The 17240-nt window shown below is 56.5% G+C and overlaps 1 protein-coding gene across 1 annotated transcript in view; it reads right to left on the minus strand.

Annotated features, from left to right (window-relative positions):
* The window catches only part of LOC138839126 (matrix-remodeling-associated protein 5-like), a 33333-nt gene that overhangs the window by 6579 nt on the left and 9514 nt on the right, over nt 1–17240 (minus strand). Inside the window, exons 5-9 of the mRNA XM_070038770.1 lie at nt 17151–17198; nt 9210–10059; nt 8513–8642; nt 6820–7207; nt 1360–6153 (exon numbers count right to left, since the gene is read on the minus strand). Coding sequence (XP_069894871.1) covers nt 1360–6153; nt 6820–7207; nt 8513–8642; nt 9210–9397 — 5500 coding nt within the window. The 5' untranslated portion in view covers nt 9398–10059; nt 17151–17198. The remainder of the gene's footprint in view (nt 1–1359; nt 6154–6819; nt 7208–8512; nt 8643–9209; nt 10060–17150; nt 17199–17240) is intronic.

Here is a 17240-nt window from a genome sequence, read left to right on the forward strand (position 1 = left end):
GTATCTCTCTGTCTGTCTGTCTCTCTATGGCTCTGTCTGTCCATCCTTCCATTGGTCGGTCTGTCCGTCTGTCTCTTTCTATCTGTCCATGTCTCTGGTGTCTGTCTGTCCATGGCTCTGTCTATCCGTCCATCAGTCTGTCTGTTTATCCGTCCATCAGTCCATGTATCTCTCTGTCTGTCTCTCTATGGCTCTGTCTATCTGTCCATTGGTTTATCTGTCTGTCTGTCTGTCTACCTATCTATCTGTCCATCTGTCCTTCTATCTATCTACTATCTGTCTACCTGTCTATCCGTCCTTCTGTCCGTCCATCTGTCCACCTGTCTCTGTATCCATCCGTCTGTCTGGTGTCTGTCTACCTATCTGTCTATACATCCATCAGTCTGTCTGTCTGTCTACCCATCCATCTGTCCATCTATCTCTTTGTCTATGGCTCTGTCTGTCTATCTGTCCATTGGTCTGTCTATCTATCCATCCAGCTTTCTGTCTGTCTACCTATCTATCCATCCATCCAACCATGTATGTTTCCATGTCTGTCTGTCTCTCCATCCATCTGTCCATGTATCTCTCTGTCTATCTGTCTATAGCTCTGTCTATCTATCAGTCTATCTGTCTACCTATCTGTCCATCTGTCTGTCTACTGTCTGTCTACCTGTCTATCCGACCTTCTGTCCATCTGTCTGTCTGTCTCTCTATGGCTCTGTCTATCCGTCCATTCATCCGTCTATCCACCTATCTGTCTGTCTGTCTGTCTATCCATCTGTCCCTCTATCTGTCTGCTCTATGTCTGTCTGCCTGTCTTTCCGTGCGTGTGTGTTTGTCTCCCCAGTCATCCTGTGCCCCACACGGCCAGGAACACAGACAACAGACAGACAGAGTAAAGGACTTCGCCCCATGACCTCTGACCTGTCCATGCCCTCTGCCCTCCCAGTGACCCCTGACCTCCCTGTGACCTCTCCATGACCTCTGACTACTCTGTGACCTCTGACCTCCTGTGACTCCTGGCTTGCCCATGACCTCTGACCTCCCAGTGACCCTCCCGAGACCTCCCCGTGACCTCTCCATGACCCCTGAGTTCCCCATGACCTTTGACCTCCCATCCACTTCTCACCTGCCCATGGCCTCTCACCTCCCCGTAACCTCTTCATGACCTCTGACCTCTCTGCAACCGCTGACCCGACTGTGACCCCTGACTTCCCTGTGACCTCTGACCCCCCATGACCCCTAACCTCCCCGTGACCTCTGACTGTCTTGTATCCTCCCTGTGACCGCTAACCTCCACCTCCCATCTGGCTCCCCTCAGTCCCCCGCCCCCATGCCAAGAGCCTGCAGGAAACAGATGGGTAAACTGAGGCTCACCCGTGTCCAGCTCGTTCCAGGTGCCACGAGGCGGGGTCACAGCGGGCGGGGCCGGGGGTCGCAGGTCAAAGGTCCTGGGGTCACTGTCAGGGGAAGCCGCAGGACGGGAAGGGAGGGCATCCGGGCCACGGCCGTGCAGGGTTGTAACCACGGGGTCACGGGGGTTCGCCGTGGGGCCCAGCCAGGTGCGGTGGGCTTTGTGCTGTCGTTCCCGCCTGCGGCCGCCGCCAAGCCTCCTGGGGGCCGGAAGTAAGGAGGCCGGAAGTGAGGAGGACAGAAGTGAGGAGGACGGGAGTGCAGAGGTCGGAGCAGCGGATGCTCTAGGGGTGAAGGCCGGAAGTGGGGATGTCAGTGTCAAAACCAAAAGTGGAGAGGTCCGTGGGGAGACCGGAAGTGTGGAAGTCGGAAGTGGGGATCTCCGAGTGGTAACCGGAAGTCGGGTGGTCCGACTGGAGACCGGAAGTGGGGAGGTCCGTGGGGAAACCGGAGGTGTGGAAGCCGGAAGTGGGGATCTCCGAGTGGTAACCGGAAGTGGGGTGGTCCGACTGGAGACCGGAAGTGGGGAGGTCCATGGGTAAACCGGAGGTGTGGAAGCCGGAAGTGGGGATCTCTCAGTCGAAAACGGAAGTGGGTAGGCCGAAGTAGTGGAGGCCGGAAGTGGGGATTTCCGAGTGGAAACCGGAAGTGGGGAAACAGGAAGTGGGGTGGTCCGAATGGAGATCGGAAGTGGGGATCTCCGCGTGGAGAACGGAAGTGTAGATTTGCAATTGGAGCCCAGAAGTGGGGATGTTCGAGACAAAACCGGAAGTGTGGAAGCCGGAAGTGGGGTGGTCCGAGAGGAGACCGGAAGTAGGAATTTTCGAGTGGAAACTGGAAGTGTGGAAGCAGGAAGTGCAGGGGTCCGAGTGGAGACTGGAAGTGGGGAGGTCCGTGGGGAAAGCGGAAGTGGGTAGGCAGAAGTAGTGAAGACAGGAAGTGGTGATGTTCGAGTGGAAACCGGCAGTGTGGAGACCGGAAGTGGGGTGGTCTGAGTGGAGACCGGAAGTGGTGAGGTCCGAGTAGAGACTGGAAGTGGGTCGACAGAAGACACAGAGACCGGAAGTGGGGATATTTGCGTCAAAACCGGAAGTGTGGAAACCGGAAGTGTAGACGCCGGAAGCGGGGAGGTCTCCATGGAGACCGGAAGCAGGGTGGGCGGGGCCCGGAAGTCGCCCCTGCCGCGGCCGCGCACGCGTGCCAGGATGCGCGCCCAGTGCTCGGGCCGGATGTGCTCGGCAGCCACTGGTGGGCGCGAGCGGCGCGGTAAGGCGGGCTGGAACCCGCGGCCGGCGGGGGCGGCGCGTGGGGCGGGAGGGGGAGGCGGAGGCGGCGGACGCCGCTGCCGCCCACGCCCAGGGGCGCCTGCAAGACGCCGACGCCACAGCCGTGCTTCCCCTGTGTCCGGGCCCGAGCTTGGCGCGTCAACAACGACGTCAGCGCCGCGCGACGCCCCCGCGGCCGCTTCCGCAGCGGCGCCCACCATCTTGGAATCCGCCATTTTTGAATCCGCCATCTTGGCCTCCACCATCTTGGAATCCGCCATCTTAATTCCCTCCATCTTGAATTCCTCCATCTGGGATTCCGCCATGTTGGTTCCCTCCATCTTTGATTCCACCACCTTGTTTTCGGCCATCTTTATTCCTTCCATCTTGTTTTCTGCCATCTTGATTCCTTCCATCTTGGATTCCGCCATGTTGCTTTCCACGATCTTGTTTCCCTCCATTTTGGATTTCGCCATCTTGGCGTCCACCATCTTGGAATCTGCCATGTTGGTGTCGGCCATGTTGGATTCGGCCATCTTGGTTCCCTCCATCTTGGATTCCTCCATCTTGTTTCTCTCCATGTTTGATTCCGCCATCTTGGTGTCCACCATCTTGTTTTTGGCCATCTTGGAATCCGCCATGTTGGCGTCGGGCATGTTAGATTCTGTCATGTTTTCGGTCATCTTGCTCCCCTCCATTTTGGATTCCGCCATCTTGGTGTCCACTATCTTGGAATCCGCCATCTTAATTCCCTCCATCTTGTTTTCCGCCATCTTGCTGCCTTTCATCTTTGATTCCGCCATCTTGTTTTTGGCCATCTTGCTTTCCGTCATCTTGGATTCTTCCATCTTTGATTCCGCCATCTTGTCCCCCGCCGCCCCGCCCACGCTGACGTCCGCATCCCAGCGCGCCATCCCCAGCGCGTTGGCGGCCACGCACACATAGCGTCCACTGTGCCGCGGACCCAGCGCGGGCAGCGTCAGTGTCCCGTCCGCCCCGACCCCGACGCCGTCCGTCCCCAGCTCCGTCCCCGCCCAGGCCCAGCGCCCGCCGGGCAGCAGCCAGCCCACGCGCGCCGCCGGGTCCGCCTCTGCCCGGCAGCCCAGCTGCAGCGCAGCGCCCACAGGCAGTGCCAGAGCCGTGGCCGCTGGCGCCCGCGACGCCACCACGAACACGCGCTGCGCCCGGCCTGCCATGGCGGCCTCAAAGCCACCGTAGGCCACAGGGCCCGGGGCTGCAGATGGGGCGTAGGCCGCGGGGGCTGTGGCTTCAGAGGCATCAAAGGCCGCGGGGCCTGGGGCTGCAAACAGAGCGTAGGCCGAGGGGGCTGTGGCTTCAGAGGCATCAAAGGCTGCGGGGCCTGGGGCTGCAGACGGGGCTGCGGGGCCTGTGGCTTCAGAGGTGTCAAAGGCTGCACGGCCTGTGGCTTCAGACACGGTGTAGGCTGCGGGGCCTATGGCTTTCTCCTCTGTGTAGGCCTCAGATCCTATGGCTTTTTCCTCAGTGAAGGCCTCGAATTCTATGGCTTCATTTGCACCATAGGCCTCGGATTCTATGGCTTCATTCACAGCGTAAGCCTCGGACTCTATGGCTTTTTCTTCACCATAGGTCTGAGATTTTGTGGCTTTTTCCTCAGTGTAGGCCTCGGATCTCATGGCTTCATCTGAGCCATAGGCACTGGATCCTTTGGCTTTCTCCTCAGTGTAGGCCTCAGATCCTATGGCTTCATTCATGTCATAGGCCTCAGATTTGATGGCTTTCTCCTCAGCATAGGCCTGGGATCCTGTGGCTTTCTCCTCAGGGTAGGCCTCGGATCTTGTGGCTTTTTCCTCAGCGTAGGCCTCAGATCTCGTGGCTTTCTCCTCAGCGTAGGCCTTGGATCCTATGGCTTCATTCACACCATAGGCCTCAGATTCCATGGCTTCCTCCTCCACGTAGGCCCCGGACCCCGTGGCTCCGTCCCCGCCGTAGGCCACGTGCCGTGCCTCGGTTTCCCCGCGGCGCCCCACTCGGGCCTCGCAGCGGTACCATCCAGCATCAGCCTGGCGCACCCCGCGGATCTCCAGCGTTGTCCCCCCGTCATGGCCGCCGTCCTCATCGCCCCGCAGGACGGAGCCGTCGGGCCGCGTCCAGGCCACGCGTGGCGTTTCCGAGCCCTGCGCCGCACAGTGCAGCCGCAGAGTCTGCCCCGGGGTCACCACGTGCACGTCATCGGGGTCATCACGGGGGTCGAGGGTCACCCAGGGCGCGTCCTCCGGGTCCTCGGGGCCATGCACGCACGCCGTCCACGTCAGATGTATGTGTGGCCCGCGCAGCCCGGCCCAGCGCAGCGTCAGCTCGGGCTGCAGAAGCCAGGCAGGCCGCGCCCACAGCCGGGCCACCACGCCCGGAAGTGACATCGGCGACGATGACGACGCACCAGGGCCGCGAACCAGGCGGTAGGCCTTGCCCACATCCGGGTCATGGACATCCGGGAAACTGGCCTCAGGGTGGGCGTGGCCTCCATCCTGGTCATACCCGGGGCCTACATCCGGGTCTCTGTCCTCAGAGTGGGCAGGGCCCTCATCCGGGTCATTGACATCAGGGTCTCTGTCCTGAGGGTGGGCGGGGCCTATGTCCTGATCATATTCATGGCCTACATCCGGGTGTCTGTCCTGCTGGCGGGAGGGCCCTACATCCGGGTCTCGGGCTTGATACATATAGCCTACATCCGGGTATTTGTCCTGCAGATGGGTGTGGCCTACAAGCGGGTCTCTGTCCTGAGCGTGGGCAGGGCCTACATCAGGGTCTCTGGCTCCCTGGTGGACGTGGCCTATATCAGGGTTCCTGGTTCGATGGTGGGCCTGGCCTAAATCTGAGTCTGTGGCCTGATACATATGGTCCACATCCGGGTCTCCACCCTGACGGTGGGCGTGGCCTACATCCGGGTGCCTGTCCTGATACAGCTCATCCCCATCAGGGTCTCCGCCCGAGGGTTGGGCGTGGCCTTCCCCGGATCCATCTCCCAGGTCCCCATCCAGGTGGGCATGGTGCGGCGCCTCCGGGTCCCAGCGCAGCATCAGCGCGACGTCATCAGTGTCATCGCCTCCCAGCAGGCGGCGGGCATGTGCGAGGTGGGCAGGGTCAGCATAGCAGACGAGGGCGGCACTGAGCATCAGGCGCACGTGCGCAGGGGTGTGGGGGGCGAGGCCGGGCCGCACGTCGAGGTCGCGCACGACGGGCGCGCGCCGCAGGCGGCAGGCAAGGTGGGCGGTGCGGCCACGGGCGTCTGTCAGCCTCAGCCGCACCTCGCCCACATCCTCCCCGTCCTCCACTTCCTCTTCCTCTGCCTCCACTTCCGCTTCTGGCGGCTCCTCGCCATCCGCCGGGTCAGTGAGGATGCGCGGCGACCGACAGCGCATGCGTGGTGGCAGGCGACGCAGGTCCAGGCCGCGGCGGTCAGTGGGGCTGGCGCAGGCCGCGCACGCCTGTTCCTTCCCACAGCGCAGCATGCCTGCAGGGGGGGATGGGAGAGGGGCGGGGCTGACATGGGACACGCCCCCCTGGGGAGCCTCGGCCACGCTTCCGCCGCGCCTGACTGGCTGGAGCTCAGCCACGCCCTTCCTGGGGGTTCTCAGCCACGCCCCCGCCATGCCTGACTGGCTGGAGATTGGCCACACCCCCTGCCGAGCCTCAGCCACACCCCTGCCCTGCCTGACTGGCTGGAGCTCAGCCATGCCCCCGTGTCACCTCAGCCACGTCCTCATCTCACCTGACTGGCTGGACCTCGGCCACGCCCCCGTGGAGTCTTAGCCACACCCTCGCCCTGCCTGAGTGGCTGAAGCTGGGCCACACCCTCCCTGTGGAGCCTCAGCAATGTCCCCGCCCCGCCTTAGTGGCTAGACCTTGGCCACGCCCCCTGCAGCTCCTCACTAATGCCCAGCCACGCCCAGCCACACTGCTGCCGTTTTTTACTGGCTGGAGCTCGGCCACGCCCCCCTGGGCACCTCAGCCACGCCTCTGCCCCACGTGACTCGGGGAGCTTGGCTACTCACTTACGCCCAGCCACGACCCCGTCCTTTTTCACTGGCTGTATCTTGGTCACGCTCCCTCTCTGCATCGCCTCAGCCCCGCCCCGCCCTCTCATTGGCCTGCGCTTGACCACGCCCCCTCTGCTCACCTCGGCCCCGCCCCTGCAGGCCCTCCATCCAGCGCGCGCGGCAGCCGCAGGCCCAGGGGTTACCCTGCAGATGCAGCACGCGCAGCGCGGGTGCGCGGGCCAGGGTGCCGGCAGGCAGCGCTGCCAGGCGGTTCCCAGCCAGGTGCAGCACGCCCAGCGTGCACGCCGGGACCCCGCGCACACGCAGCGTGGCCAGCCCCTCGGGCGCCAGCGCCGCCAGCCGGTTCCCATCCAGACGCAGCAGCCGCAACGATGCCAGCCCCAGCAGTGCCCATGGGTGCACCGACTCCAGCCGGTTGTGGTCCAGGTACAGCCGGGACAGGCGCCGCAGGCCCCGCAGGGAGCCCGTGTGCAGTGCCCGAAGCTGGTTGTAGCTCAGCTTCAGCACCTGCGTGGGTCAAAGGGGGCATTTCTGGGATCCGAAGGGCCACTTCGGGGTCACTTCCGCCCCACTTCCGGTCTCTTTCACCCCCTTCCGGTCTCACTTCTGCCCTATTTCCGTACCACTTCCTGTCACACTTCTGCTCCACATCTGGCTTCTGCCGAATTCTGCCTCTACTTCCTCCCACTTCCAAGTACATTTCCTCACTTCTTCCATTCCCACTTCTGCCCCAGTCTCACTTCCTCCCTACTTCCGACTTACTTCCGCCCCAGTTCCGGGTCACTTCCTCCCCACTTCCGGCTGGCTTCCGCCTCTACTTCCTCCAAGTTACGGCCCTACTTCCTGTCACTTCTGGATCCATATCCTCACCACTTCTGCCCCACTTCTGGCTCACTTCCGCCTCACTTCAGCCCCGACTTCCTCCCACTTCTTATCCATTTCCTTCCTTATTTCTGCCCCACTTCCGATCCTACCCATGGTCCTATTTCCACTTTCTTCCCCTCTTCTGGCTATATATCATTCCCCACTTCTGGGTCACTTCCGCCCCCACTTCCTCCCCACTTCCTTCCCTATTTTCACTCCACTTCCGGATCCATATCCTCACCACTTCCGCCCCACTTCCGCCTTACTTCTGCCCCTACTTCGTCCTGCTTCCTCCCCACTTCCTTCCCTATTTCCACCCCACTTCTCACTTCCGGAACCCTATCCTAACCACTTCCGCCCCACTTCCACCCCTAGTTCCTCCCACTTCCTCCCCACTTCCGGCTTATTTTCGTCCCTACTTCCTCACACTTCCTCCCTACTTCCCGATTTCCACCCCACTTCCGGCCCTACTTCCACTTCCAGATCCATATCCTCACTACTTCCGACCCACTTCTGCTCCACTTCCTTCCCTATTTCCACTCAACATCCGGCTACACTTCCGGCCCTACTTCTTCCCAGGTCCTTATCCATTTCCGTCTCACTTCTGCCCCACTTCTGCCTCCCTTCTGCCTCGACTTCCTTCCATGTCTGTCTCTACTTCCTCCATTGATTCCCTACTTCCTCCCCACTTCCTTTGCTATTTGATCCCCATTTCTGCCTGTCTTCCTCCGCATTTCCCCCCTCCTTCCTCCCTACTCTTTTCCCACTTCCTTCTTCCTCCAACTTCCTTCCCACTTCCAGCCCTACTTCCTCCCACTTCCGTATCTATTTCCTCAAACTTCCACCCCACTTCCTCCCCTACTTTGTCCCACTTCACTGCGTATTTCTGCCCCACTTCCTGCCAAACTTCCTTCCACTTCCTTCCAATTCCGCCCGCTCCCTGCGCACCTGCAGTGCACCCAGGTCACTCAGGGCGCCCTCGGTGATGTCCGCGATCTCGTTTCCGTGCAGCAGCAGCAGCTGAAGTCTCGCGAGACCGGAGAAGGAAGCGTGCGTCAGGACCCGGATGTGGTTGAACCTAATTCAACAGATGAGAGGACAGGAAGAGGAAATCAGGAAACCAGCCTGAAAACCAGCGCTGGGAGGGCAGGACTTTTGTTTCCGGGTCAGGGTCAAGAATAATGAATCAATACTCATCATCATCTTCCTTCCTTCCTTCTTTCCTTCCTTTCCTCCCTCGCTTCCTTCCTTCCTTCCCTCCCTCCTTCCTTCCTTCCCTCCCTCCTTCCCTCCTTCCTTCCTTCCTTCCTTCCTTCCTTCCCTCCTTCCTTCCTTCCTTCCTTCCTTCCTTCCTTCCTTCTCTCCCTCCTTCCTTCCTTCCATCCTTCCCTCCTTCCTTCCTTCCTTCCCTCCCTCCCTCCTTCCTTCCCTCCCTCCTTCCTTCCCTCCTTCCTTCTTTCCTTCCCTCCTTCCTTCCTTCCTTCTATCCTCCCTTCCTTCCCTCCATCTTCCTTCCTTCCCTCCTTCTCTCCTTCCTTCTTTCCCTCCTTCCCTCCTTCTTTCCTTCCTTCCTTCCTTCCTTCCTTCCTTCCTTCCTTCCTTCCTCTTCCTTCCCTTCCTTCCCCCCTCCCCCCCCAGGCCTCACCCCAGGTTCACGCGCTCTATCTTGGGGTCCAGCACGTGGGGCACGGCCCTGAGGCTGCGGAAGGTGCAGTGGAGCTCGGTGGGGACGTAGCAGGCGCAGGTCCTGGGGCAGCGGGTGGCAGGGGCTGGGTGGAGGCCACACAGGAGCAGCAGCAGCAGCAGCGAGGCCCAGGGGCGGGGGCCCCCCATCCTGGGGCTGGGATGGAGGGGGGGAGGCTGGGGATGGAGGCCCAGGGGTGGAGGCCCAGGGAAATGGAGGCTGGAAGTTGGAGGCCCAGGGAAGGAGGCCTAGGGATTAGAGGCCAGGGTGGAGACTGGGGATGGAGGTCCAACAGGGTGGAGGATAGGGGTGGAGGCTGAGGAAGGAGACTGGAAGTTGGAGGCCCAGGGGCTGGAGGCCCAGGGATGGAGGCCTAAGGAAAGTGGAGGTCCAGGGATGGGGGCCTCAGGGTTAGAGGCCAGGTATGGAGACTGGGGATGGAGGTCCAGGAAGGTGGAGGCCAGAGGTAGAGGCTGAGGATGGAGACTGTAAGTTGGAGGCCAGAGAAGGAGGCCCAGAGGTATTGGAGGCTGGGGATGGAGGCCCAGGGATGGAGGCCTAATGGGGTGGAGGCTGGGGATGGAGACTGGAAGTTGGAGGCCCAGGGAAGGAGGCCCAGGAGGGTGGAGGCTAGGGATGGAGGCCCTGTGGATAGAGGAAAGTAGGCCAAATGGGGTGGAGGCTGGGGATGGAGGCCAGGAGTGGAGGCTGGAGATGGAGGTCCAAGGGGGTGGAGGCCCAAGGATGGAGGCCAGGGATGGAGGCTGGAAGTTGGAGGCCCGGGGATGGAGGTTCAAGGATGTGAGGCGACCTGTGGGGGTCAGGGAGACAACGGGGAGGAAGAGGAAGGAGAATGGGAAGAGGAAGGAGATGTATCAGAAGAACAGGAAGAGGAAGAAGGACATGGACACGAGGAAGGGGAAGAGGAAGAGGAGATGGAAGAGGAAGAGGAGATGAAAAAGGAGATGGAAGAGGAAGAGGAGATGGAAAAGGAGACAGAAGAGGAGATGGAAGAGGAAAAGGAGATGGAAGAGGAAGAGGAGATGGAAGAGGAGACAGAAGAGGAGATAGAAGAGGAGACGGAAGAGGAGACGGAAGAGGAGACGGAAGAGGAGATGGAAAAGGAAGAGGAGACGGAAGAGGAAGAGGAGATGGAAGAGGAGACGGGAGAGGAAGAGGAGACGGAAGAGGAGATGGAAGAGGAGATGGGAGAGGAGATGGGAGAGGAAGAGGAGATGGAAGAGGAGACGGAGGAGATGGAAGAGGAGACGGAAGAGATGGAAGAGGAGATGGAAGAGGAGATGGGAGAGGAAGAGGAGATGGAAGAGGAGATGGAAGAGGAGAAGGAAGAGGAGATGGAAGAGGAGATGGAAGAGGAAGAGGAGATGGAAGAGGAAGAGGAGATGGAAGAGGAAGAGGAGATGGAAGAGGAGACCGGAGAGGAGATAGAAGAGATGGAAGAGGAAGAGGACATGGAAGAGGACACAGAAGAGGAGATGGAAGAGGAAAAGGAGATGGAAGAGGAGATGGAAGAGGAGACGGTAGAGGAGATGGAAGAGAAGATGGAAGAGGAGATGGAAGAGGAGACAGAAGAGGAAGAGGAGACAGAAGAGGAGATGGAAGAGGAAGAGGAGACGGAAGGGCAGATGGAAGAGGAGACGGAAGAGGAGACGGAAGAGGAGATGGAAGAGGAGATGGAAGAGGAAGAGGAGACAGAAGGGGAGACGGAAGAGGAAGAGGAGACGGAAGAGGAAGAGGAGATGGAAGAGGAGACGGAAGAGGAAGAGGAGATGGAAGAGGAAGAGGAGATCGAAGAGGAGATGGAAGAGGAAGAGGAGAGGAAGAGGAGATGGAAGAGGAAGAGGAGAGGAAGAGGAGATGGAAGAGGAGAGGAAGAGGAGATGGAAGAGGAAGAGGAGATGGAAGAGGAGATGGAAGAGGAGACGGAAGAGGAGACGGAAGAGGAAGAGGAGATGGAAGAGAAAGAGGAGACAGAAGAGAAGATGGAAGAGGAGACGGAAGAGGAAGAGAAGAGGGAAGAGGAGACGGAAGAGGAGATGGAAGAGGAGATGGAAGAGGAGACGGAAGAGGAGATGGAAGAGGAAGAGGAAATGGAAGAAGAAGAGGAGATGGAAGAGAAGATGGAAGAGGAAGAGGAGACAGAAGAGGAAGAAGGAAAACACCAACCAACAGGAATATGATCAGGAAGTCGAGAGACACAAGGAAAAAGAGACCGGGAAGACCTGCTCTGTCTGTCTGTCTCTGTCCATCTGTCTCTCCATGTCTATCTCTCTGTCTTTGTCTGTGTCTGTATGTCTCCCTATCTGTCTGTCCCTGTGTTGACATCTGTCTGTCTGTCTCTTATCTGTCTGTCTGTCTGCCTTTCTGTCTCTGTCTGTTATCTGTCCATTGGTCTCATGTCTGTCTGTCTGGTCTGTCACTCCCTGTCTGCCTCTGTGTCTGTCTGTCTGTGTCTGTCTCTTATGTCTGTCTCCCTCTGTCTGTCTCTTATCTCTGTCTGTCTGTATCTGTCTGTCTGTGTCCCTGTCTGTCTGTGTCTCTGTCTGTCTCTGTGTCTGTCTCTGTCTCTTATCTCTGTCTGTCTGTGTTGACATCTGCCTGTCTCTGTCCATCTACCTCTGTCAGTCTCTCCCTGTCTCTGTGTCTCTGTCTGTCTGTCTGTCTCTGTCTGTGTCTCTCTGTCTCTCTCTGTTATCTGTCCATTGGTCTCATGTCTGTCTGTCTGTTCTGTCTTTCCCTGTCTATCTCTGTGTCTCCATCTGTCTGTACATCTCCGTCTGTCTGTCTGGGTTTCTCTATCTCTGTCTCTTGTCTGTCCATCAATCTTGTCTGTCTGTTCCATCACTGTCTGTGTTGACATCTGTCTGTCTCCACATCTCTGTTTGTCTCTGTCTTTTGTCTCTGTCTGTCTGTGTTGACATCTGTCTGTCTGTTATCTCTGTCTCTCCCTGTGTCTGTCTACCAGTCTCATGTCTGTCTGTCTCTGTCCATCTGTCTCTTGTCTCTGTCTCTGTCCGACTCTCTTCTTGTCCGTCTGTGTGTGTACATCTGTCTGTCTGGATCTCTTCTGTCTCAGTCTGTCTCTGTGTGTCTTTCGTTTCTGTCTGTCCGTCTGTCTCTGTCTATCTGTCTTGGTGTCTCTTCTGTCTCAGTCTGTCTGTCCCCGTCTGTCTCTTGTCTCTGTCTGTCTGTCTCTCTGTGCCTGTGTCTATCTCTGTTGGTCTGTTCTGTCTGTCTGTCTGTCTTCCTGTCTCTGTCCATCTGTCTGTGTCTCTTCCTGTCTGTCTCTGTCTCTGTCTGTCTGTCTCTCCGTGTCTGTCCATCTCCCTTCATGCCTGTCTCTGTGTCTGTCTGTCTGTCCATCTGTCTCCTCTGTCTGCCCATCTGTCTGTCTGTGCCTGCGTCTGTCTGTCTGAGTCTGTTTCTTCTCTGTCTCTGTGTCTACATGTCTGTCTCTTCTGTCTGTCTGTCCCTGTCTCTGTCTGTCTGTCCCTGTGTCCGTCTGTCTCTTCCTGTCACTGTCTCTACATCTGTCTGTGTCCTCTGTCTGTCTGTCTTTGTCTTCCTGGCTCCATCTGTCTGTCTCGTCTGTCTCTCTCCATCTGTCACTTGTCTTTGTCTGTGTCTGTCTGTCTGTCTCTTGTCTTTGTCTGTCTCTGTGCATCTGTCTCTCCCTGTCTGTCTCTGTGTGTACATCTGTCTGTCTGTCCCTGTCTGTCTCTTCTGTCTCTTCTCTTTGTCTGTCTGTCTCTCTGTGTCTGTCTGTGCCAGTTTCTCTCACATCCATCTCTGTCTGTCTGTCTGTCTGTCTGTTCTGTCTCTGTCTGTCTGTGCCTGTGTCCGTCCGTCTCTTCCTGTCTCTGTGTCTATGTCTGTCTATCTGTCCTGGCTCAGTTTGTCTGTCTGTGACTGTGCCTGTCTGTCTCTTTGTCTCTTCTGTCTCTGTCCATCTGTCTCTTGTCTCTATGTCTGTCTGTCTATGCCTGTGTCTGTCTCTATCCGTTTCTCTTCCTGTGTGTCTCTGTGTGTACATCTGTCTGTCTGTCTGTCTGGGTCTCTTCTGTCTCAGTCTGTGTCTGTCTGTCTGTCTCTGTGTCTACATCTGTGTCCTCTGTCTGTCTGTCTGTCTGTCTGTCTGTCTGTCTGTCTGTTTCTGTCTTCCTGGCTCGTCTGTCTGTCTCTTCTGCCTCTCTCCATCTGTCACTTGTGTCTGTCTGTCTCTGTCTCATGTCTGTCTCTGTGTTGACGTCTGTCTGTCTGTCTGTCTGTATCTGACTCTTTTCTCTGTCGGTCTGTCTGCCCCTGCGTCTATCTGTTCTGTGTCTGTCCATCTGTCTCTCTGTCTCTGTGTCTGCCTGTGTCTGTCTGTCTCCCTGTCTGTCTGTCTCTTATCTCTGTCTGTTTCTGTTCTGTCTCTGTCTGTCTCTTGTGTCTGTCTGTCTATTCTGTCTCTGTCTCTTCCTGTCTGTCTCAGTCTGTCTGTCTGTCCGTCTACCTCTGTCGGTCTCTCCCTGTCTCCATCTGTCTGTCTGTCTGTTCTGTCTGTCCATCTATCTCTCCCTGTCTGTGTCTGTGTCTCCGTCTGGCTCTGTCTCTCATCTCTGTGTCTGTCTCTTGTCTGTCCATCAGTCTCATGTCTGTCAGTCTGTGTCTGTTCCCTCTGTCCGTCTGTCTCTGTGTCTCCATCTGTCTGTCTGTCTCATGTCTTTGTCTCTGTGTATATGTCTGTCTGTCTGTGTCTCTTCTGTCTCTTGTCTGTCCATTGGCTCTCATGCCTCTGTCTCTCTGTGTCTGTCTGTCTCTTCTCAGTCTGTCTTTCTGTGCCTGTGTCGGTTTCTTCTGTCTCAGTCTGTCTGTCTGTCCCCGTCTGTCTTCCTGTCTGTGTCTGTTTGTCTCTTTTCTCTTCTGTCTGTACTTGTCTGTCTTTTGTCTCTGTCTGTCTGTGTGACTCTTGTCTCTGTCCATCTGTCACTTGTCTCTATCTGTGTCTGTTTGTCCATCTGTCTCCTCTGTGTCTGCCCATCTGTCTGTCTGTGCCTGCGTCTGTCTGTTTCTTCTCTATCTCTGTGTCTACATGTCTGTCTCTGACTGTCTGTCTCTTCTTGTCTGTCTCTGTGTCTACATCTGTGTCCTCTGTCTGTCTGTCTGTCTGTCTGTCTTAGTCTGTTTCTTCTCTCTGTGTCTACATGTCTGTCTCTGTCTGTCTCTTCCTGTCTGTCTCTGTGTCTACATCTGTCTGTGTTCTCTGTCTGTCTGTCTGTCTCATCTGTCTCTCTCCATCTGTCACTTGTCTCTCTCTGTCTGTCCGTCTCTCTGTGCCTGTGTCTGTCTGTTCTCTTTGTCTGTCTGTCTCGGTGCATCTGTCTCTCCCTGTATGTCTCTTTGTGTACATCTGTTTGTCTGTCTGTCTTTTGTCTCTTCTCTTTGTCTGTCTCTCTGTCTGTCTGTACCTGTGTCTGTCTGTCTCTTCCTGTCTCTGTGTCTATGTCTGTCTATCTGTCCTGGCTCAGTTTGTCTGTCTGTGCCTGTCTGTCTCTTCTGATTCTATCTAACTGTCTCCGTCTGTCTGTCAGTCATGTCTGTGTCTCTGGCTCATGTCTGTCTGTGTCTCTCTGTCTGTGTCTCTTCTGTCTCTGTCCATCTGTCTGTCTCTGTGTCTCTGTGTGTGTGTGTTCTGTGTGTCTCCGTCTGTCTGTACATCTTCGTCTGTCTGTGTGTCTCTCTCTGTCTCATGTCTGTGTCTGTCTTTCCGTCTCTGTAACTACATCTGTCTGTCTCTTCTGTTGTCTGTCTGTCTGTTCTATCTCTATCTCTTCCTGTATGTCTCTGTATTCATATGTCTGTCTCTTGTGTCTTTCTGTCCGTCTGTGCCTGTTTCTGTCACATCCGCCTCTGTCTGTCTGTCTGTTCTGTCTGTGTCTGTCTTCCTGTCTCTGTCCATCTGTCTTTTCTCTGTCTCTGTCTCTCTGTCTCTGTCTGTGTCTGTCTGTCTCTATCCATCTGTCTCTCCCTATCTGTCTGTCTGTCTGTCAGTCTATCTCTGTTGGTCTCCCCCTGTCTCCATGTCTCCCTCTGTCTGTCTCTGTCTGTCTCTGTCTCATGTCTGTCTGTATGTTGATGTCTGTCTGTCTGTCTCAGTCTGTGTCTGACTCTTCTGTCAGTCTGCCCCTGTGTCTATCTGTTCTGTGTCTGTCCATCTGTCTCTCTCTGTCTGTCTCTGAGTCTGTCTGTCTCTTATCTCTGTCTGTCTGTCTGTCTGTCTGTCTGTCTGTCTGTCTGTGTCTGTTCTGTCTCTTGTGTCTGTCTGTCCTGTCTCTGTCTCTTCCTGTCAGTCTCTGTGTTCACATCTGTGTCTCAGTCTGTCTGTCTGTCTACCTCTGTCGGTCTCTCCCTGTCTCCATCTGTCTGTCTGTCAGTCTGTTCTGTCCCTGTCTGTTTGTCTCTGTCTGTGTCCGTCTCTGTGTCTGTCTCTTGTCTCTGTCTGTCTCTCTGTGCTTGTGTCTATCTCTGTCTGTTGCTGTCTCTCCATGTCTGTTCATCTCCCTTCCTGTCTCTGTGTCTACAGCTGTCTGTCTGTTTCTTGTCTCTGGCTGTCTGTCTCTTCTACCTCTCTCCATCTGTCACTTCTCTCTGTCTTTTCTGTCTGTCTGTCTCTCTGTGTCTGTCTGTGCCGGTTTCTCTCATGTCCATCTCTGTCTGTCTGTTCTGTCTCTGTCTGTGCCTGTGTCTGTCTGTCTCTTCCTGTCTCTGTGTCTCTGTCTATCTGTCCTGGCTCAGTTTGTCTGTCTGTGCCTGTCTGTCTCTTCTGTTTCTGCCATCTGTCTTTCCCTGTCTGTCTGTCTGTGTCTCTGTCTGTCTGTGTCTCTGTCTGTGTGTCTCTGTCTGTCTGTCCTGTCTCTGTCTGTCTCTCCCTGTCTGTCTGCACATCTTCGTCTGTCTGTGTGTGTCTCTCTCTGTCTGTCCGTCTCTGTGTCTACATCTGTCTGTGTGTCTCTTCTGTCTGTCTGTTCTGTCTCTGTGTCTTCCTGTCTGTCTCTGTTCACATCTGTCTGTCTCTTGTGTCTGTCCATTTACCTCTGTCGGTCTCTCCCTGTCTCCATGTCTACATCTGTCTGTCTCATATTAGTCTGTCTGTGTCTGTCTGTCTGTCTGTCTCTATCTTCCTGTCTCTGTCTGTCTCTTTTGCCTCTCTCCATCTGTCACTTGTCTGTCTGTCTGTGTCTGTCTGCCCGTCTCTCTGTGCCTCTGTATGTCTGTCTCTATGTCTATCTGTCTCGGTGCATCTGTCTCTCCCTGTCTGTCTCTCTTCTGTCTCTTTGTCTGTCTGTCTGTCTGTCTCTCTGTGTCTGTCTGTGCCAGTTTCTCTCACGTCCATCTCTGTCTCTCTGTCTCTGTCTCTGTCTGTGCCTGTGTCCATCTGTCTCTTCCTGTCTCTGTGTCTCTGTCTATCTGTCCTGGCTCAGTTTGACTATCTGTGCCTGTCTGTCTCTTCTGTCTCTGTCTCTCTCTCAGTCTCTGTGTCTCTGTCTGTCTGTATGTCTGTCTGTGTGTCTGTCTGTCCTGTCTCTGTCTCTCCCTGTCTGTCTGCACATCTTGGTCTGTCTGTTTGTCTGTGTCTCTCTCTCTCTCTGTGTCATGTCTGTGTCTGTCTGTCTGTGTGTCTACATCTGTCTGTGTGTCTCTTCTGTCTGTCTGTCTGTTTCTGTCATTGTCCATCCCCCCTCCCCCCTCCCCAGGACTAAGTACTAAGTACTCAGCACCCCATTTCCCCCTGGCTTCCTATCACCCATCACCCTCCTCCTCCTCCTCCTCCTCTTCCTCCCACCTCCATCAGCCCCCCCTCCCCGGGACGCGAACCCGGGGCCGGAGCTCCTCACCTACCTTTCCAGGTTGGGGGGTTCACTGGAGATCCGGGTCTCTTGGTTGGTCCTGGGGGGGGTGGGGAGAGGGGGTGGAGGTGGCTTTGAACCA

Source organism: Dipodomys merriami, unplaced genomic scaffold (genome assembly GCF_024711535.1).
Source record: "Dipodomys merriami isolate MVZ:Mamm:240054 unplaced genomic scaffold, mDipMer1.0.p SCAF_294, whole genome shotgun sequence".
NCBI lineage: Eukaryota > Metazoa > Chordata > Mammalia > Rodentia > Heteromyidae > Dipodomys > Dipodomys merriami.